At 42.3% G+C, this 22,497-nt stretch overlaps 1 protein-coding gene across 1 annotated transcript; it reads left to right on the top strand.

Annotated features, from left to right (window-relative positions):
* The first annotated feature begins 5,428 nt into the window (after positions 1-5,428).
* Positions 5,429-21,550, top strand: LOC121546077 (V-type proton ATPase subunit S1-like protein). Its single transcript, XM_041857091.2, has 6 exons — positions 5,429-5,594; positions 16,418-16,473; positions 18,009-18,085; positions 18,311-18,561; positions 18,767-19,061; positions 19,165-21,550. The coding sequence occupies exons 1-6, from the start codon at positions 5,494-5,496 to the stop codon at positions 19,429-19,431; spliced, it is 1,047 nt and encodes a 348-aa protein (XP_041713025.2). The 5' UTR covers positions 5,429-5,493; the 3' UTR covers positions 19,432-21,550.
* The last annotated feature ends 947 nt before the right edge of the window (positions 21,551-22,497 follow it).

Genomic DNA, 22,497 nt, shown 5'->3' with positions numbered 1-22,497 from the left:
CTGGATTTTTGTTTTAGATTCTGTCTCTCACAGTTGAAGTGTACCTATGATAAAAATAACAGACCTCTACATGCTTTGTAAGTAGGAAAACCTGCAAAATCGGCAGTGTATCAAATACTTGTTCTCCCCACTGTATATGACGGACTTAAAGTTCCAAACCTTGCAGATACTGTAGAAATGAGATTTAGAATGGAAACAATTGAATTCTTTATCAGGTAGAACAGCTAATTTGATATATTCTATATTTCTATTTCTGTCTTCTACATTCTAAACATTATGCCTCAATAAGCCCCATGTTTAAAGAATGGAATGCAGTGGGCAACCCTGTTCCTGGAGTACTGCAGGATTGTGTTCCAACTAGGCACCACACCTGACTAACTGAGATAAATGATCAGTTCAGTAATTGCCTAAATTCAACACACCTGGTCTTCTAGGTTGGTTAAATTAAAAACATGAAGTGCCTGCAGCACTCCAGGACCAGGGTTTCCTACCCCTGCTGTAAGCTATGTACTGTATGTCTCTGATTCAGTGTACAGCATATCATGCATAGATGCCCTCTAGCAATGTTCCCTGGGTGCTTTCTAAAAGAAGAGGGAGGGAGGGAGGGTATGGGAATCAAGGCCTCTGACTGTACAATATGACCATTAATCAATACTGTCAATCATTATCTGCACCTTGCACCCAATTATATCTTTACAATGAGGATATGAAATGCCACCCCCATGTTTGAGGTCACCTTTTCAACTCACGTGTGTGAGATATTTTAGAGAAAGAGAATAATATTTTGACTTTAGATTCACTACACAGGTGGCATACCAGTGAAATTACTGTATTCCCACTATAACCATACACTACTTGGTGATGATGATGATGATGATGATGATGGTGGTGATGATGATGGTGACATATCCACTGTTAATCAATTGTAAAATATCATCCATAGGATATATCTGCAGTCATTTTAACACAGTTCTTCATAGGGACATAACTGACTAGTATGTATCATAGGAGACCGTGTGTACCTGGAGATCATTCTATATTTAATAAAATAGCTAGTTTTCTATCAGATGTTTAGTGTAAATGCAGGGGAAATAGTATAGACTACTATAGGCGATCTACTGTCACTAATGTAGTCACAGGTTTTTGACTTTTATTTCTAAAACATGCTTTTGACTTTTTCAGTCATGGTCAGTTCGATGTGTTGATTTCCATACTGATAGCTGTGTGGTAACATACTGTGTTAAGAAGTGTTATAATATTATTATAGTTTTTTGGGGATTATAATAATATATCACTTGAACTGGGAGTTGAATGGAAAGTTATGACACATGCTTTAGTGACTATTGAGTTTCTAACATGATTTCCACCTTCAGATTAAAATGGACTATCATATTTAGAGGAAATGGACACTGGAAATGGACTATCATATTTAGAGGAAATGGACACTGGACAGCTCTAGTCCTCTGGGGTTGCCATGATTGCTGGGTTGTGTTTGAAGAGAGTGAGAGGGGGGAGATAAGGAGAGACTAGTGGCCAGCATAGAGTGCACCCTAGAGAGATTGGGGTTATTCTTTGGGCCATGTTGTGGAGTGTTGTGTTTCATGACTACACAGAATAAACATACCAATAAAACACATTCAAAACCAGACTTGCCTGCTGTCTTTTCTGTCCGTATTTAATGGAGGATGATTTGAATAGGTTGTTACAGTAATGGTTAATGGACAGTTGGGACATAGGGAATGTTTTATTGTCACCCCATCAGAGCAACAAAGTACAAGCATATCATAAACACATCAAACCATTACATCACTCTTAACGTTATGGCAATCCTGAATGATCTATCACACAACATAAGTGGGGGATTATAGAGCGAGCCATGAGATCATATTTATAAATAGATGATGACTCCTGTTAACGTTCGATCTGTTTCATAATCTGATTCAGAGGCATCAGAGTCTGGTCAGAAGGAGTGTACTGGATGGGGAATAGGGTGTGATTTAAGACAGAGTCATAGTAACGTTCTGTGGTAGGCTGTAAATCCATAATGTACAAGGTCTGTACAGAGACGTCATACGGTAATTACACACTGACAATCTATTGGGACCAGTCATTGCATTGATGTAATTACCATTGAACAACTGAAACTGAGTCTCACAATCTGGTGTAGAGTCAGTACAAAACTTGGTGGAAACCGTCTGAAAGATGGGCAGGACCATTTACTGGCAGTGTTTTTCCAGCTAAATATAGTTGGTTCACAGAACATTTCTGAAAGCCTAGATATAACTCTCCTCTAGTGTGTCGTAGGCTGTGCACGGTGGCAGTTGAAAGAGACTAACGTTCTTCTTACCAATGTTTGTCCATTTCTGTAGCATTCATAGAAAACTCATTCCAAATAATTACCCTCTAGGAACAGTGGAGCCTGGGATTTAGATCAAGATTACACTGAGGTGATATCATAGACAGAGGCCACCCGGAAGGTGACAATAGTTACAACCATTTCAATGGCAACATTTCAGATGATCCTCTATTTCACATGTGGAATAAAAATAATTTCAATGGCAACATTTCAGATGATCCTCTATTTCACATGAGGAATAAAAATAATTTCAATTGCAACATTTCAGATGATCCTCTATTTCACATGAGGAATAAAAATAATTTCAATTGCAACATTTCAGATGATCCTCTATTTCACATGAGGAATAAAAATAATTTCAATTGCAACATTTCAGATGATCCTCTATTTCACATGAGGAATAAAAATAATTTCAATGGCAACATTTCAAATGATCCTCTATTTCACATGTGGAATAAAAACAATTTCAATGGCAACATTTCAAATTATCCTCTATTTCACATGAGGAATAAAAACCATTTCAATGGCAACATTTCAAATGATCCTCTATTTCACATGTGGAATAAAAACCATTTCAATGGCAACATTTCAAATGATCCTCTACTTTACATGTGGAATAAAAACCATTTCAATGGCAACATTTCAAATGATCCTCTATTTCACACGAGGAATAAAAACCATTTCAATGGCAACATTTCAAATGATCCTTTATTTCACATGTGGAATAAAAACCATTTCAATGGCAACATTTCAAATGAACCACTACTTTACATGTGGAATAAAAACCATTTCAATGGCAACATTTCAAATGATCCTTTATTTCACATGAGGAATAAAAACCATTTCAATGGCAACATTTCAAATTATCCTCTATTTCACATGTGGAATAAAAACCATTTCAATGGCAACATTTCAAATGATCCTCTACTTTACATGTGGAATAAAAACCATTTCAATGTCAACATTTCAAATGATCCTCTATTTCACACGAGGAATAAAAACCATTTCAATGGCAACATTTCAAATGATCCTTTATTTCACATGAGGAATAAAAAACATTTCAATGGCAACATTTCAAATGATCCTCTATTTCACATGAGGAATAAAAACCATTTCAATAGCAACATTTCAAATGATCCTCTATTTCACATGTGGAATAAAAACCATTTCAATGGCAACATTTCAAATTATCCTTTATTTCACATGAGGAATAAAAACCATTTCAATGGCAACATTTCAAATTATCCTCTATTTCACATGTGGAATAAAAACCATTTCAATGGCAACATTTCAAATGATCCTCTACTTTACATGTGGAATAAAAACCATTTCAATGTCAACATTTCAAATGGTCCTCTATTTCACACGAGGAATAAAAACAATTTCAATGGCAACATTTCAAATGATCCTTTATTTCACATGAGGAATAAAAACCATTTCAATGGCAACATTTCAAATGATCCTCTATTTCACATGTGGAATAAAAACCATTTCAATGGCAACATTTCAAATGATCCTCTATTTCACATGAGGAATAAAAACCATTTCAATGGCAACATTTCAAATGATCCTCTATTTCACATGTGGAATAAAAAGGTGTCTCTTTGTCATCAAACATATTATTTAGATCCAGTGGATCCAATTTGCTTTGTGGCTGGAGTTGCACTTTGGTTGAGCAAGCTAAAGTCTACTGTACCTCATCTTTGGCATTAGAGAGACAACCTGATATGTTGGTGTGATAGATCTGTAAGAACAGAGAGAGTGCTGAGACAGGCTTTAGTCAACTCCTGTTAGTGCCTATGAGACTGACTGACCTGTCCCAGCCTTTACACAATCACACACTACATGCACAATACACACACACACACACACACACACATTTACTTCCCCAGTCTGACATGGCCCGCTCAGAGAATCCCAGGCACGACACTCTCAAGCAGATCAAGAGTCTCGACCCTCTTTCTGCCAAGGACTCTGCTCTATTCATTAAAGAGATTTCTCTTTTTAATCTCAAAGGGGAAACCTAGATGTAGGAATGTTAAGAGTAAGTAAACATAGAATGAATTAATATTTCTTCAATGGTAATGACAATCTACAAAAACCTTGAACAAAACATCCCTTATCTAATTGTTACATTCTGTTATCTAATTTCTATAGAATGTTCCTGGAATTCCTATTTCATTTCCAAATAGGTATGTGAATAGCACCTACCCGTAAAATAACGCGTAACCTGTACATATTTCTATGTACCGTATTTGATACACAGTATTTGATACACAGTATTTTATACAAAGTATTTGATACACAGTATTTGATACACAGTATTTGATACACAGTATTGCTCATAACACATCAAATAAATGCGAGAAAGCAGCAGAGAAATACAAATAACAAAAATGTGTCAGACAAATCGTCCAACCACATCTTATGGACAGGAAATATAATTAAAATATAAACCATCAAAAATGTGGACATTGAGTCATCAGGCCACCTGGGTTGTATGATCCACATTTAGTCCCTTAGCTGTTCAGCTGTTTCTATCATACACATATTCAGCCTCAGTGGACAGTTTCCTCTGCCCTGGTGAATTACTTCAGCTATTGTGGCAGCACACTCACTGGGGATCTAGGTCATGCATTCATAGCTTATTTTGCCTCCCCTTAAAATAATGTTAACATCCTGTCCTGTCCTCCTACACAATCTGACCTTGACATTCACAGGTGATTGTTTTTTTTTCTCTCTTTCTCTCTCTCTCTCCGTGTGTGTTTGTGCGTGTGTGTGTGTGTGTGTTTGTGTACGTTTCATGTACATTATTGGTCTGGAATAGGTATAATGAGACAAGGGGTGAATAAGAATAAGCCTGTCTATACTTAGGGTTTGCCTGCAGCTATGCTTGCATGAGAGAGAGAGAACGAAAGAGAGAAAAAGAGGGAGGATGACAGAGAAGGGAGGAGGGAGGGAGAGGTGGAAAGGAGGGGCTGTGTGACCGTGTGAGTATGACGCACATTGATCTCTTCTCCTGCGTTGTGATTGGCTGCTACGGCTGTCTGTCAGTGAGCTCAGCGGCTGGCGATACAAGGAGGGAGAGCAGACAATGAAGTGGAGCTCACCAGCGGCAGTCTCCTCTCACTGTCTCAATGGCTGCACACGTATTCCTCTTGCTCTCCTCTGCCTTGCTGTCTGCCCTCAGCCAGCCCACCCTGTCCTTCGATAAAGTGCCTGCACTCCTAGAGAGAAGGTAAATACCCTCTGTGTGTGTGATTGGGGAGAGTGAGGGGGGTGGGGGGTGGGGGGGGGTGGAGGAATCCAGGGATGCTGGGAGGCTGATGTGCAACGAGGGTCTTTCTCTCTCTCTCCCTCTCTCTCCCTTCCTATCTCTCTCTCTCTCCCTCTCTCTCCCTTCCTTTCTCTCTCTCTCTCCCTCTCTCTCCCTTCCTTTCTCTCTCTCTCCCTCACTCTCCCTTCATTTCTCTATCTCTCCATCTCTCTCCCTTCCTTTCTCTCTCGCTCCCTCTCTCTCCCTTCCTTTCTCTCTCGCTCCCTCTCTCTCCCTTCCTTTCTCTCTGTCTCTCCCTCTCTCCCTTCCTTTCTCTCTGTCTCTCTCCCTCTCTCTCTCTCCCTTCCTTTCTCTCTGTCTCTCTCCCTCTCTCTCTCTCCCTTCCTTTCTCTCTGTCTCTCCCTCTCTCCCTTCCTTTCTCTCTGTCTCTCTCCCTCTCTCTACTTAAATACACAAGGCATCAGATCTGTTAAAGCGTTGTTGAATCTGTGGCCGGATACTGTATGGTTGTGTATATTTTAGCATGCATCAGGCATTTGTAATTGATCACACGGCTGTTGTCTGTCTGGCAAGGAGCAGGTAAATAAGGCCAGGACAATGGAAAGGAGGGGAGAGTAGGTACAAAACAGAGGGATGGGACAGAGGAGAGGAGGGGCTGGTCTGTTGGGCTCTGTTTACAGATGCAGAGAAAGAGGGAGAAAGAGGGAGAGAGCGAAAGAGAGCGAGAAAGAGCGAGAGAGAGAGAGAGAGAGAGAGAGAGAGAGAGCGAGAGAGGGCCTTTGTCAACACTGCTGCTAGGGGCAGTGACGTTGGGAAAGGTGCAGGAATCAATGTTTATCTCTGCATGGAATTTTTATCATTGATGGCAGAGAATTATTTTTCTTTCTCAGCACCACAAAGGGGGGCAATGTTGAGGCTTTATGCTTTCTCTCTTGGAAATATGCTTCATAAAATTACAGTTGTATTCACTATATATCAATTACAATCAATTACAGTCAATACTGCATTGAGAACTACTGGTTGTTTTGAGGATTCTAATCGTTTTCTGTTCATATTCATATTTCAGATGTGACTATTTTTGCCTTTTTTTGCTTGACACGTCAGGTGCAACTAAACAATTACCGGGCCAGTATACTTGTGTTTGTTTCCATTGAATAGTTTCACATACTATAGACAAAGACATTCTGGATCTCTGTAATTGTATATATTTCCATGCTAATGAGTCATTCCTCGCAAATGTGGACAATGTCAACAGGCTTGACAAATTCTTTGTTTTCTCATTACTTTGACCATCAGCTACCTTAGTTGCACTCCTTACTTCTATCTTTCAAAAGTTAGAGCTGCATCTTAAAAACAAACAGAAGACAATAACTTCTATAGTTCTCCCATGTGTTTGTCTGTCTTACTACAGTATATTGGTTCCTCTCTGCTCTGTCACAAACTGAGATTCTGTTATATAAGAAGAACAGCCTTTCATTTCAAAGAGCTATATTCACTGGCTAGAGAGTCATAGGATATATATGGTAGTGTACATTCAGGTGGGAACGTAGGATAGTAGAGAAAGATCCATATGAAAGGTAGAATGGTAGCTTTATAGTTTCAAGAGGAATGTTATTAGCTACGGTCCAGTAGGTTTTCACGCCAACCCTGTTCCTGCAGAGCTACCGTCCTGTAGGTTTGCACTCCAACCCTGTTCCTGGAGATCTACCACCCTGTAGGTTTTCACTCCAACACTGTTCCTGGATAGCTACAGTCCTGTAGGTTTTCACTCCAACCCTGTTCCTGGAGAGCTACCGTCCTGTAGGTTTTCACTCCAACCGTGTTCCTGGAAAGCTACCGACCTGTAGGTTTGCACTCCAACCCTGTTCCTGGAGAGCTACCGTCCTGTAGGTTTGCACTCCAACCCTGTTCATGGAAAGCTTCCGTCCTGTATGTTTTCAGTCCAACCCTGTTCCTGGAGAGTTACCGTCCTGTAGGTTTGCACTCCAACCCTGTTCATGGAAAGCTACCGTCCTGTAGGTTTTCAGTCCAACCCTGTTCCTGGAGAGCTAGCGTCCTGTAGGTTTTCACTCCAACCCTGTTCCTGGAGAGCTACCGTCCTGTAGGTTTTCACTCCAACAATGTACCTGGAGGGCTACCGTCCTGTAGGTTTTCACTCCAACCCTGTTCCTGGAGAGCTACCATCCTGTAGGTTTTCCTGGAGAGCTACCGTCCTGTAGGTTTTCACTCCAACCCTGTTCCTGGAGAGCTACCGTCCTGTAGGTTTTCACTCCAACCCTGTTTCTGGAGATCTACCGTCCTGTAGGTTTTCATTCCAACAATGTACCTGAAGGGCTACCGTCCTGTAGGTTTTCATTCCAACCCTGTTCCTGGAGAGCTAGCGTCCTGTAGGTTTTCACTCCAACAATGTACCTGAAGAGCTACCGTCCTGTAGGTTCACGCCAACCCTGTTCCTGGAGAGCTACCGTCCTGTAGGTTTGCATTCCAACAATGTTCCTGGAGATCTACCACCCTGTAGGTTTTCACTCCAACACTGTTCCTGGATAGCTACGGTCCTGTAGGTTTTCACTCCAACCCTGTTCCTGGAGAGCTACCGTCCTGTAGGTTTTCACTCCAACCGTGTTCCTGGAAAGCTACCGACCTGTAGGTTTGCACTCCAACCCTGTTCCTGGAGAGCTACCGTCCTGTAGGTTTGCACTCCAACCCTGTTCATGGAAAGCTTCCGTCCTGTATGTTTTCAGTCCAACCCTGTTCCTAGAGAGTTACCGTCCTGTAGGTTTGCACTCCAACCCTGTTCATGGAAAGCTACCGTCCTGTAGGTTTTCAGTACAACCCTGTTCCTGGAGAGCTACCGTCCTGTAGGTTTTCACTCCAACCCTGTTCCTGGAGAGCTACCGACCTGTAGGTTTTCACTCCAACCGTGTTCCTGGAGAGCTACCGTCCTGTAGGTTTGCACTCCAACGCTGTTCATGGAAAGCTACCGTCCTGTAGGTTTTCAGTCCAACTCTGTTCCTGGAGAGCTACCGTCCTGTATTGCACTCCAACAATGTACCTGGAGGGCTACCATCCTGTAGGTCTTCAGTCCAACCCTGTTCCTGGAAAGCTCACGTCCTGTAGGTTTTCACTCCAACCCTGTTCCTGGAAGGCTACCATCCTGTAGGTTTTCACTCCAACCCTGTTCCTGGAGAGCTACCGTCCTGTAGGTTTTCACTCCAACCCTGTTCCTGGAGAGCTACCATCCTGTAGGTTTTCACTCCAACCCTGTTCCTGAAGAGCTACCGTCCTGTAGGTTTTCAGTCCAACCCTGTTCCTAGAGAGCTACCATCCTGTAGGTTTTCACTCCAACCTTGTTCCTGGAGACCTACTGTCCTGTAGGTTTTCAGTCCAACCCTGTTCCTGAAGAGCTACAATCCTGTAGGTTTTCACTCCAACCCCAGTTGTAAATAACCTGATTCTGCTTATCAAGTAGCTAATTATTAGAATCTGGTGCACTAGATTAGGGTTGGAGCGAAAACCTACAGGACGGAAGCTCTACAGGAACAGGGTTGGAGAGCCCTGAGCTAGAGATTACCTAGGGAAGGGATAAATCAAATCAACCCTTTATTTTGAATGGAATATTAAATATTTCAGCACACTTACAGTAATTATTCACATGAAGGAAAGTGAAAACTTAAAAATGTATCGTAATAAAATGGTAATAAAACAGTAATAGGTGAAATACTAATGATATGGTAAAAATGTATTTAGGGGTAATCTTCTCAGGATTGGAGAAGGACAGTCAGAGATGCTGCATACAGTATAGACTCTGGACTACAGCCATGTCCAACATCACAATACTTTTCAACTGATGAACATTCAACATCCCTGTTATCTTAAACTTACCTGTAAAACACACATACATTCGTACTGATTCATACGTTCTCTTTTTATTCATACTGTTTTACCTCTCTTATCAAAGTACTCATAAAACAGAGGACTATTTTCTGACAAACGTAATCTTGACCAGTAGCAGGGGTCTGACTCCTGATCCCAAGCAGACCTCGCTAGATTTATCACACCCCCAAATCTGTCCTGAGGTCAGGTCTTAAGCACATAAACACAGCCACCTGAGTGGCAGCAGGGGACCTTAGAGTCTCTCTAAACGCTTTAGTCTTAATCTGCCCTAATAGTCTATTATTAGTCATCGCCTGCACATACAATTAACGTATCAAAGACATGTAGGCAGGGGTAACGCAGACAGGCTATTGGTGCTTAGTGATAATGCCTCCTGACCAGGATAACACAGATTACAACCTCAACGAGGCTCCCCTGAATAAATGAAGGGTAAATAAAACAGATGACAATTGATAAATATCCTGGTAAACTACTTGATGTATAAGGCAGAGGTAGAGAGAGGCCCTGAGAGGTAGGAGAGGCTGAGAGTTCAGTGAGGTACCTATCTCCATCTCTGTAGAGCAGTGCTTCTGAACAGAGTGACTGCATTGGCAGAGTGGGCTTGTCCTGTTTACTGTTTGGTGCGTACCACACCTTCTCTGCTCCAGTACAGCCCAGTAGAGAGTGTATGTGTATCGGTCTGTTGTTTGTGTTATCATTTGTCAGTGTATGTTTGTGTGTGAATGTGTGCATGCATACAGTACGTATGAATGAATGTCTGTGTCTGGACATAGCTGCATGACTCTTTGTATATTTGAATATGCACATGCTCGTGCGTATAGTTTATATGTGCCTGTTTGAGTGTGGGTCCATGTGTCCCTGTGTGTCCCGGCGGCAGATAGCCTAGCGGTTAAGAGTGTTGGGTCAGTAACCGAAAGGTCGCTGGTTTGAATCCCCAAGTCGACTAGGTGAAAAATCTATTGATGTGCCCTTGAGCAAGGCACTTAACCGTAATTGCTCCTGTAAGTCGCTCTGGATAAGAGTGTCTGCTAAATGACTAAAATATAAGTGTGTTGATGAATGCCTCTGTGAGGTGAGCCAAGGAGAGTGGCTGTGGCATAGCTTTGATTATATAAAGGGCCTGTTCAGCACCCGGGCTCCGTGTGACAGCCTCAGCCAGTAACAGGGCTGCAGCTGACCTGGCCAAACTGGCACAGGAACAAACGGCTGGGCTTACATGCGTATATATACACACGCTTGCAAGGCAGCCTCTTCTAGCCAGCTGAGGCCTGGGTATTCACTCGTGTTTGGAGCTGTGATGTTTAGGAAACCAGCTAATGAAAGGACCTATTAGTGTAGTTGAGGGTAAAATGAGGTCTTTACTGTCATTCAGCGCCGTAGGCCCTCGTGTTTATTTAGTTACATTCTATGCATATTGGGTGTAAATCAGATGGGATGTTTGCATTGAGCGGCCGTGTTGTTATGCGTCTGTTTATTTTACGCTGGGCGTCTGGGCAGGAGAACAGATGCAGGTGATAAGTCACAGACGTCAACCAGCCTGGCATGCTATCGCAGTCTCACACGCCAGGGCAAACTGCCAAACAACACTACCAGGGCACGCACACATATCAAGAATCCAACACATCAACTTCCAACATCGTTATCTCAGCACCTCCATCTTAGGGTAAGCTCAGTCTGCATTAGATCTGCTGTAGCCTGCATCAGAGAAGCTAAACTCCATCGTAATTTGATTCATACACAGAACATAGCAGCTTACTCTACGTAGTGTGCGCAATGGAGATGACCAACGGTAGACTACAAGGGACACTATCGTCACAACAGTGGCGGCTGGTGGAGGGAGAAATCGGAGGATGGGCTTATGGTAATGATTGAAATGAGATAGAAAAGGCATAAAATACTTGGAAACCATGTGTTCATTATCATGACAACCCATCCAATCAGAAAGTTCTGGGTCAATAAAGGCAACGGGGACATTAGGAAAAGTGCTCCAGGAGGGTAGGTAATCCAAACAACCAAAAGGAGAGAAGGTGACCTTGCTTAAGGAACATTCATTCATTACGTATTTGCGTATTTGATTATATGTAAGTAAACACACGTCACCAACTTAGTACAGTAGAAGTATACACACCTCAGTAGCAGTGTGACACTGTCAGCAGAAGAACGCCTGGTCGTAAAGCATTGCATTTATGAGTGTTATTTTTTCTGTTTTTGTAAATGAAGAGGCTCTGACAAAAGGCCAACACTTTTTGCTAAATAAATAAGTGATAGCCTACAAGTGGCAAGCTTATTTTCTTGTAAAAATGTAAATCTACTACGGTAGAGAAAAATCTTGCTTGTGATGTGTGTGTGCCTACTTATAAATAAAAATACTAATTAAATGTTCCTTAAGTTCATCAACTCTCCTTTGTTTTGGAAACAATTAGGCTGTTGTATCCTTTAGACAACCTCTGTGCATGTTTAGACATTGTGACTCTTTGCTTCCTAACATGTAGCTAGAATACGATTAAGGAGGATAAAGGAGGATTAGACACATACTGTCTGTCATAGGTCAAAGAAGTCAGGAAGTAGACATGGCAGGTATCTCTTCCAATTGTTCCAATGCACATGGTCCAATTCTCTACCCTTCTCCACAAAGAGTGCACTTATTCTTTCCCCAACTAATCAAAGCCAGCTTGGTTGAAGCCTATGATTAGTTAATATGTTGAATCACATGTAGGTATATTGCTTGGCTGGAACAAAAGCTTGGACCCACACAGGCTCTTTGAGATGAGAATAGCCACTCATTGTCTAATCTCTCTTCTTGTCATGCTGCTGGACCTGGAGCTCTCTCTGCTCCCAGTTCATCCTGGTGCTCTCCTGGCACTTAACTGTGTTTTTAGCCCCAGAGACGTTGCTCCAGTGTTCCACCCCTACACTAATCCTGATCCCTCAGCTGGCAATGAGATGCCCCTGGCCTGGCAGGAACTTCCCCTGTTGTCCCCATCTGGCCCCCTGGACGGACGCTAACTGATACTAGGGTGACCTTCTTCTATTTAAAATGTTTTTCTTTTACCTTTATTTAACTAGGCAAGTCAGTTATGAACAAATTCTTATTTACAATGACGGCCTACACCGGCCAAACCCGGACGACACTGGGCCAATTGTGCGCCGCCCTATGGGACTCCCAATCACGGCCGGTTGTGATACAGCCTGGAATCGAACCAGGGGGTCTGTAGTGACGCCTCAAGTACTGAGATGCAGTGCCTTAGACAGCTGCGCCACTCGGGAGCCCAATCTAACGCTTCCTGAACAGCAACCCCTCTAAACCCTGACTGCTAACAGCTCACTTCTCAGAACTAATTAAGCCTTTAATAATAAGACTGGTAATTGTCCTTGACTTGAGCAACAGCCCCACCAATTATCTACGTCAAGCCAAAGCTAGCTTTATCGAGGCCCGGTTTCCTGATAGGGATGGAATTTAGGTTTACGAGTGTTTTAATGCTGCATCGTTCCTACAACGGCCGAAGATGTAACACTCGTTTCCCAAAACACCTCATAGAGAGAACGTTCGCTGAATGCGTCGTTAGACCATGTGTCGATACTGGTAGGATAGAAAGAAAACCATCGCTGCTCTCGGATCAGCTTTCTGAATTCAAATGTTATGTTAACATTACAACTATTCCACAATACTGACGACGGATCAGCTCCTAGAGAGATATTATCACCAATGGCTGCAAATATTGAGGCGGTTTATTATGCTTAACCAATAATAATGCACTAAATCACAGATTGGGCACATCATTGCCATGTTGTTACGCATCATGAAATATAGGCAAAGATTACAGACTATTGGTAAAACATAACTCAATTGACTGAACATGGAATTGATTTCAGTATGATTGAAACAATTTAGGCACATATGCAGTCATCTGGCTTCCATTTGAAGCATATTTGTATTCTTCACTTGTTTTTAACAATTGCAAAGACTTTGGCAACTTTGTATTTGTAGTTAACTTGGTTCTGCAGTTATCGGCGGTCACAGTCAGACAGATAAACTTCTTGATTCTATGTTTAGCAGAGATCTTCTGTGAATACAGTGACACGGAAGGGCAAAAAAGCATCTAACGACGCACTTGGCTGTTCTACTAGTGGTCTGAAGCAGTCAGTAAATAACGAGCATTTTCAAGTGCAACTTTAGTAACAATGGTTTTAACGATGCTCTTTGCGCTCACATTTAACGATGCTCCTACGAAGGTTCTAACGATGAACTTAGCTTTAAGATGCTTTTGGGAAACCGGGCCCTGGGCAATAGCACCAGAGCTAACTGCCCCAGACCATTTAACTACTCCTGAACAACAGCTTTTGTTACAGCTCTCTGGAAATAGGGTGGGTGACCACTAGACCATGTCACACTGGGCAACAGTTGGTTGAATCAACGTTGTTTCCACGTAATTTCAACAAAATTATTAAATGTGATGACGTTGAGTCAACATGGAAAACTGATGGGATTTGCAAAAAGTAAATGAATGAGACATAAATTAATTTCTGGATTTATTAGTTTTTTCACCCAGCCTTTACCTTAATGCAATGAGATGATTAAAATGTTTGTTTGGTTTTACTTTGAATTCACATTAGTTGATAACTCAATCAAATGGTTATCAAAACTTGACATTGAACTAACATCTGTGCCCAGTGGGGTGTGCCTCTCTGATATCCCTTCCTGAAATCTGATTATATAATCTTGAGCCAGGTGGACAAATGCACAGAGCCATGTTACTGGCAAGTTACTGTCTGATAACAGCAGATGTGTAACAACACAAACATGCCCAAGACTGGGGTATTAAATGCCCCAGATGAAAAGCTACCCCCAGAGGAAATGATCAGGTTATACAAAATTGAATAAAATATAATTTCTTCAAATCCAGCTGATCGGGGTTCTATTAAACAGCCTATCTGTCTAATACCTGGTAGTGTTCAGACAGTGAATTCCATCAGTTTTGGTGTACAGGTCTATATAAATTAACAGCTATTGCTGCACAATTTACTATAGGGCCCAATTCAGTCAAGCAAAGCAGAGATAAAGGCAAACCGCACAGCAAGTTCACTCACAATGTTTACTTTACGCTGAGTTGTCAATTTGGGTTAAAAGCTCCACTCCTCAGTCCCTGCAAGCTATTCCTCTCACAGACATTGTCATTCGATATTGACGCAAAAACATCGTATGAAGTGCTTCAAATAAAGGGCACACCATCAGAGTGAATCTTTTCCTTTATCTAGGCCAAGCTGCACTCCAGCTATTTTTTTTTTACTTTTCCTGTTGAAAAACAATATCCCATGTATAAATATGGTAATGTTCACACACTTAAGTGTAAAAAAAAAAATGTTTTGATAAAACAACTGCAAACTTCAAGTAGTTGTCCATTCAATGAGTTGGTCTGATGGATGCACTGTGATGTCATCGGAGAGTGCAACTTTAATGGAATTGGGTGCCTTAGTTTGGTCACCAGCCTGATCAGTTCTGGGTACTGACTGACTGTACAGCCCGTCTGTAAGATCACTGCTCATTATCTAACCCAGTTCCCACACATGCACACACGCTCGAACACACACACACACACACACACACACACACACACACACACACACACACACACACACACACACACACACACACTGATTGAGATAAACCACCGGGGGTCTAAGCCACAGACAGCCTGCATGGTAAAGCTGGGCGTTATGGACAAAAATATGTATTCTGATAATTTGACTGAATTATCACAATTACGATAAATAGAACGATACGTTTATAACATTCATTTGCACCTGTTAGCCTACTTTTATATATTACCTTACCCTTAAAACTACTACTACTACTTTGAATTTTGTAACTATCAATTGTACCGTTAGCAATAGCCCATATTAGCAGACTTATTTCCTTTCAAACTTCAGATTTCTCTAGTAGGATACTTATTGGGATTATCGATATCAGTAAAATGGCCTGGATAAATGGTCGGTACGGTCGGCGTCGATCATTTTCCTTTTATCTTCCCAGCTCTACTGCATGGTCAGCCTGGTCAGCATGGACAGGACAGGACAATACAAAGCTGACCGATCACAACTACACTGTCAAATGACTGTGTTTATCCTCTGATACTGCATGTAGGCCACTGCTAGTGTCAAGGTTTGAAATTAAATAAAATACGTTTTGTTTTGTTTTGTATTGGGGAGATATACCACCAACCCCACCCATTACCAATGTGTAGCAGCCACCAGCATGCCAGCATTTTGGTGCCAGAAAGTAGTGGTAGGGGGAAAACATTTATACAGTTACATCTCAGGATATTATTTTCGACGATATATCGTGTCCTTTTGACAATATTGCAATATTATATTTGCGTTAGTTGGCTGTATCTGCACCAAATCTTCTTTATAAATAGGGAGCCAATTTGTTTTCAACACTTATTTCCCTGACTGATCCAAACTCATTTTCTCATGGCTCTCTCTTGTCCCTCTGCAGCAGACATGGTGACCAATATGTTTGGAACATCGAATCGCAATAAAATCACAGTATCGAATCGCAATACATATATGATCGTGAGAATTGCAATACACATCGTATCGCCACCTAAGTATTGTGATAATATTGTATCGTGAAGTCCCTGGCAATTCCCAACCCTACCAGAAGGCTCACCAGACATTGGCTATGATGATCTGTTTAGTGATCAAAAGGTGAACTTTTTAAAGTATAGTATCATATGTGGACATAGAACATTTCGGTTGGCCACTGTTAGTATAGCTTGCCTATATGGCCTTGTGCTGGTTTGAAACCTACTCTGGCAACTCTGAGAAAATGTGCAAGGACATGTAGCTGCATCTTTTAACCACATTGTCATTTTCTCTTGTCTCTACAGCACAGAAGACGACTATGTTACAGAGGTCCCATACCCAGCTGTGAGAATCAGAGCGGGTAAGTAACAAATCATGTCTCACATGATTATGAGCCTGATGCAATCAAACCTGTCTTAGCCATGTTTATGCAGTATTGGTTTAAAAACTACTGCCCATAAATACAGCTTGAAGCATCAATGTCAGTGTAGGTAGGCAGTGTATTTGTAAGCAAATACACTGCTCAAACAAATAAAGGGAACACTAAAATAACACATCCTAGATCTGAATGAATGAAATAATCTTATTAAATACTTTTTTCTTTACATAGTTGAATGTGCTGACAACAAAATCACACAAAAAGTATCAATGGAAAACAAATGTATCAACCCATGGAGGTCTGGATTTGGAGTCACCCTCAAAATTAAAGTGGAAAACCACACTACAGGCTGATCCAACTTTGATGTAATGTCCTTCAAACAAGCCAAAATGAGGCTCAGTAGTGTGTGTGGCCTCCACGTGCCTGTATGACCTCCCTACAACGCCTGGGCATGCTCCTGATGAGGTGGCGGATGGTCTCCTGAGGGATCTCCTCCCAGACCTGGACTAAAGCATCCGCCAACTCCTGGACAGTCTGTGGTGCAACGTGGCTTTGGTGGATGGAGCGAGACATGATGTCCCAGATGTGCTCAATTGGATTCAGGTCTGGGGAACGGGTGGGCCAGTCCATAGCATCAATGCCTTCCTCTTGCAGGAACTGCTGACACACTCCAGAGCTAACTGTCACGTGCTCAGTGTGAACCTGCGTTCATCTGTGAAGAGCACAGGGCGCCAGTGGCGAATTTGCCAATCTTGGTGTTCTCTGGCAAATGCCAAACATCCTGCACGGTGTTGGGCTGTAAGCACAACCCCCACCTGTGGACGTCGGGCCCTCATACCACCCTCATGGAGTCTGTTTCTGACCGTTTGAGCAGACACATGCACATTTGTGGCCTGCTGGAGGTCATTTTGCAGGGCTCTAGCAGTGCTCCTCCTGCTCCTTCTTGCACTAAGGCGGAGGTAGCAGTCCTGCTGCTGGGTTGTTGCCCTCCTACGGCCTCCTCCACGTCTCCTGATGTACTGGCCTGTCTCCTGGTAGCGCCTCCATGCTCTGGACACTACACTGACAGACACAGGTAACCTTCTTGCCACAGCTCGCATTGATGTGCCATCCTGGATGAGCTGCACTACCTGAGCCACTTGTGTGGGTTGTAGACTCCGAATCATGCTACCACTAGAGTGAAAGCACCGCCAGCATTCAAAAGTGACCAAAACATCAGCCAGGAAGCATAGGAACTGAGAAGTGGTCTGTGGTCACCACCTGCAAAACCAGTCCTTTATTGGGGGGTGTCTTGATAATTGCCTATAATTTCCACCTGTTGTCTATTCCATTTGCACAACAGCATGTGAAATGTATTGTCAATCAGTGTTGCTTCCTAAGTGGACAGTTTGATTTCACAGAAGTGTGATTGACTTGGAGTTACATTGTGTTGTTTAAGTGTTCCCTTTATTTTTTTGAGCAGTGTATATTTTTGCCAAATAGTATCTGACAGTTTAATTTGTGTGTCTGTTTGTCAGGTGGGATTGATGGAATGAGCTTGGTGGCTGAGGGTTATGTGCCTACTGAGGAAAGCCCACTCAAAAGATTACTGAAGGTAGAGGTCTCTCTCTCTCACTCTCTTTCTATCCCCTCTCTCTCTGATCCTGTGCATCGTAGTATCACATCGCCCCCTAGGGGACACTATTCAGATGCTCTACAATTTGTTTTACTAGTCTTACTATTACTACCATGATAACTAAGTGTGTGGTGTTTCTTGCCAATCAATTATATTCATTGATCCAATATCCCTTCCACCCCCCACCCCCCCTCCTCTCTGCAGCTGGATGGCTGGCACCACCTCAACCAGCATGGCCATGGCAAGGGCAAGAGAAAGCTGCTCCAGTCCCCCATCTTCGGGCCATACTCCCCCCTGAGCGTGGCCTACAATGGCAAGACCTGCATCCTGTTCAAAGCCAAGCGCTTGGCCGTCCGCTACAAGAACCACACCTTCATAGACCTGACGGAGAAGACCTTCGGACCCAACGCCCCTGTGGACACCAAGGGATCCATCTGCACCAAGGAGAAGGCTACGTAAGTACTGTAAATCATGTCCAACCATGAGTTGTATCGACTGCTATGTAGCTATCAAATAACTTGAAAAAGTTTAAATTATACATTCAATTCATGGAGGAAAATATTGTTACAATGAGATGAGTACTGTATATCTCACACAGGAGATACCTTCTAAAGGCCCGGTCCTTTTCAATCAACATAATGAGTTTGTTTTTGTACACAGGCTCTCACTGAAGTTTGGCGATGTGGAGGACCTCAGGGGACTTGTTATCAGGCTGCAGATGTCCAACACGTTCTACGAGTCGGCAGGGCAGAACTGGTTCACCTTAGACAGCGTACACATCCACTACAACTGGACCCATGAGGCTACATTCAACGCCAGCGAGGTGTATGCCCCTGCCACCTCCTCCTATCACTGCCAGCATGTCAGCAGTCAGCACAAATATGACACCCTCCTGGTACCCAGCTCACACACCGACACCTCAGCTAACTGGCACATCACGTTCACTGACTTCCAGGTATGGGGCTTTGGCCGTTTTTATTGACTGATTGATTTATCTATACAAAAACCTGTTCACTTCACCTTGTAATATTTCAAATTTCCTCTCCTCCTCTCTGCAGATCCAGGCGTTCAACGTCATGTCTGATAAGTTTGCGTCGGCCAGCGACTGTGCCACCTTCCTGACCCCAGCCATACTGATGGGGCTGGTGACCTCTCTGATCCTGCTGTTGGTGTTGGCCTACGCTCTGCACATGGTGGTGCACCTCAAACACATCGACCGCTACGAGGAACATAAAGCTATGGTGTACTTCCCACGTAGGCTGAGCAAAGCTCTAGAGCGCAGGGCCTCACAGCAGTACGAGCTACCCGACAAGAACTGCCTGTGAGAGAGGGAGGAAGAGAGAGGGAGGAAGAGAGAGAGAGAAGATAGAGAGACGTGGATGCTGGTGAATGAAAGTGGGAAAAAGTTACACCCACACTGTTTTCCATGCTTCCGAATGTTTGTTTACTAGTGACAACTAGTTTGACCTGTTGGCTTTTGCCTGTTCTCTATTATAAGACCAACATGTTAACATGTTATCACTACTAAGCTATCACATTTTCTGGAGCATTAAAACTGTGTTTGTCTACCATTCTTCCTTTTTTTTCCATTGACCTGAACCTTCACATTCATTTCCTAACTAAGGTTATTGGATGTTAGACCCTTTTGATCGTGGGGTTAGAGGTCAGGAAGAGACCAGGGGCCCTGGAGGGACACAGTGTCACCAAGCTTTCACCTCAGCCAGGCACTGAAGCACCCGATTCAACAGATAATGACTGCAGCTAACCCTGCCATCGTCCAAGCCTGCTTAGGGGCCCTCAACCCTTAGCATAACTGGGCTTTGGTGTGTGGAGTCCCCGCTCCCCATCCTAGCATTGACACATTGCCAAATTCACTATCTCATCTTCAATACCAACACAAGGAATCCTTTGTCGAATCTCATGGCATATTCAGTGAATTAGCTGCACGCTGTCATAAGGTGGTCTAGCACAGTGTTTCTAAGGACCCACTGGTAGATCACAGACAAATCTTACTGGGTTAAGATTGTACTTGAGCTGGAAACTTGTTTGAGATAATTTGGAGGGTATCTCAAGAATTCTAGAGGGTTTTGGTGGTTCATGGCACAAAACTATTTGGGAACCACTGGTTTGGCACCTGGCTGGAGTGAACTAGATCGGTCACTGTGGCTCTCCTGAACCTCTGGGGATTCCCACCCTGCCCCTGGCGTAGACTTCTGGGACTTACTGTGAAATGGCCTTGAATGGACCAGCCACCAGTCTGAGGGGTTCCACTAACTAGCACAACATGGGTTAGCCTGGCAGGCGCTAATGGCTAACTCTCAACACTAAAGACTAAACATGGAAATAAGCTGCACAAGACTGCCCTTCTGAGGGCAACGAATGACGCAGGTCTATAGGAAGACGTCACTCACTGAAAGTCTATGGAGTATGGACAAGGGAGGTGAAGGAGCTGCCAGCCACGCTGCAGGGTTTTTGACTGCCAAAGTGAAGATAAAGGATTTTCCATTACGCATGACAATGTGAACATGAGAAGTACAGTTACAATGTAAAAAACTAACGAAAAACACTCAAATGTACAGATGTATCTCTCAGCTGAAGTCTTTTTTATATACAGTGTAATCAAGAAATACTACTAGGTACAGGAAGGCTATTCTACTACTGCTCATAATCACAAGGATATACAGTGCTGTAGATATGTTAAGGTCATATGATCATAGCTGTTTACTATCTTCAAATAGCGCACAATTACATAGGTATCAGTTAAACATTGTGCTATGAGGATTGGTGACAGTATCAATGCATATTCATTTTTTTCTACAGTATTACCATATAACACTGTCCATCATATATTTGTCTTGAACTGGGCCAGACATGACACTCTAGAAGTACAGTCCAGTTTAAAGGTAGATTCAGCAGTATGACATCATCGTCCACAGTGGGGCGACTTCCTGCTTCACAGACACAACAACATATTCAAATCTGCCAATATTTCCCTTTCTGGGGAAGAGCCAATAGGGGCAGTCTTGGCAGATTACAATTTTGTTGTTGTTGATTTCTGTAAGCGGGATATCACCCCGCTGTGTATGATGATGTCATATTGCTGAGTCTACCTTTGATCCAACTGTTTTTTTCCAGTACAAATGTAAACATAGGGACGATACTTATGGAATGCCGTCCGTCCGCAGGTACATATAGAGGCCATTATACTCCAGAGACAACACTAGCAACCAGTAACAACATCAGTAACTCACTATTACAGAATAACACTCAGCATGACAGTAAGTAGATCTTACATTCGATATGGCAGTTCTGTCAGTCTGTAGCAGTGCGACGTGTACTTTGGTCACAAATGTATCCTAAAACTATGAAACCAGTGGAGGATGTTTCTCCATGGAACAATTTATGTAGTTTGATCAATAAACAATAATCAAATTAAATTGCAAAGAGTTGTGTTGTTATGTCTGTTGGGTTGTTTTGCCTTTGCCATGGTAACATAATTAATAATAATAATAATAATAATAATAATAATACGCCATTTAGCAGACACTTTTATCCAAAGCGACTTACAGCCATGCGTGCATACATTTTTTTTTTGTGTATGGGTGGCGTTACAAGCGCCGTGCTCTACCAGCTGAGCTACAGAGGACCACGCTACAGGAATTGCGCTGAGACTCACATTTTTCACTTTAAAATGTATGCCAAACAAAAACCATTGATTTCAAAGTTTAACAAACCATAAACTCTATGCATAAGGACTACTTTTAACAATTGACACTGAAAATATTTTTTAAAACATATTTACTGGAAGAACTGTGCAGATGCAAAGTTCGGTAACAGAATTTCGGTAAAATCTCCCTCCGTTTTTTATGTGACCATGTTTTCCAAAAACTCTGTTAAATATCTGCTCTGAATTAAGATTAAAAGATGTCTGCTATGACATGAACTACAGTAAGTGAAGTGGATTTACACACGGTAACAGAATTACGGTAACGGAATTTCATCATGGGTCCCTGATCTGTATGGAGGACTAAAAGTGCCACAATTAAATAAATAAATACACCATTAAATAATTACTTAAATGTGTCATTAATTAATTAAAATTAGAATTAAATACATAAATGTGTTATTAAATGTGTCATTAATTAATTCAAATACCGATTCATTTTATGTAAAATACATATATAATAATTTCACTATTTACATTTACATTTCATGGTCCTGCGTTGGAGTGCTTCCTGAATTACTTAAAACTGTCAAACTGACCCATCAAAAGTTGGTAGGCGGAACCTAACGCCTGATTGGTTACCCTCTGCATCAAGCCAAGACAAATCAATTCCGGATAATGGATTGATGCAGAGCTACTGAACACATTCCAATACACTGGGTGGCGC

The sequence above is a fragment of the Coregonus clupeaformis genome, chromosome 30 (genome assembly GCF_020615455.1).
Source record: "Coregonus clupeaformis isolate EN_2021a chromosome 30, ASM2061545v1, whole genome shotgun sequence".
NCBI lineage: Eukaryota > Metazoa > Chordata > Actinopteri > Salmoniformes > Salmonidae > Coregonus > Coregonus clupeaformis.
The sequence above is the reverse complement of the archived record's forward strand: the minus strand, read 5'-3'. Positions and strand labels throughout refer to the sequence as shown.

Bases quoted from the DNA above. Each gene is read 5' to 3' on its own strand.
- LOC121546077 (XM_041857091.2), top strand. From the start codon at position 5,494: ATGGCTGCACACGTATTCCTCTTGCTCTCCTCTGCCTTGCTGTCTGCC. The intron at 5,595-16,417 runs GTAAATACCCTC...TTGTCTCTACAG, and splicing joins CCTGCACTCCTAGAGAGAAG to CACAGAAGACGACTATGTTA. The intron at 19,062-19,164 runs GTATGGGGCTTT...TCCTCTCTGCAG, and splicing joins TCACGTTCACTGACTTCCAG to ATCCAGGCGTTCAACGTCAT.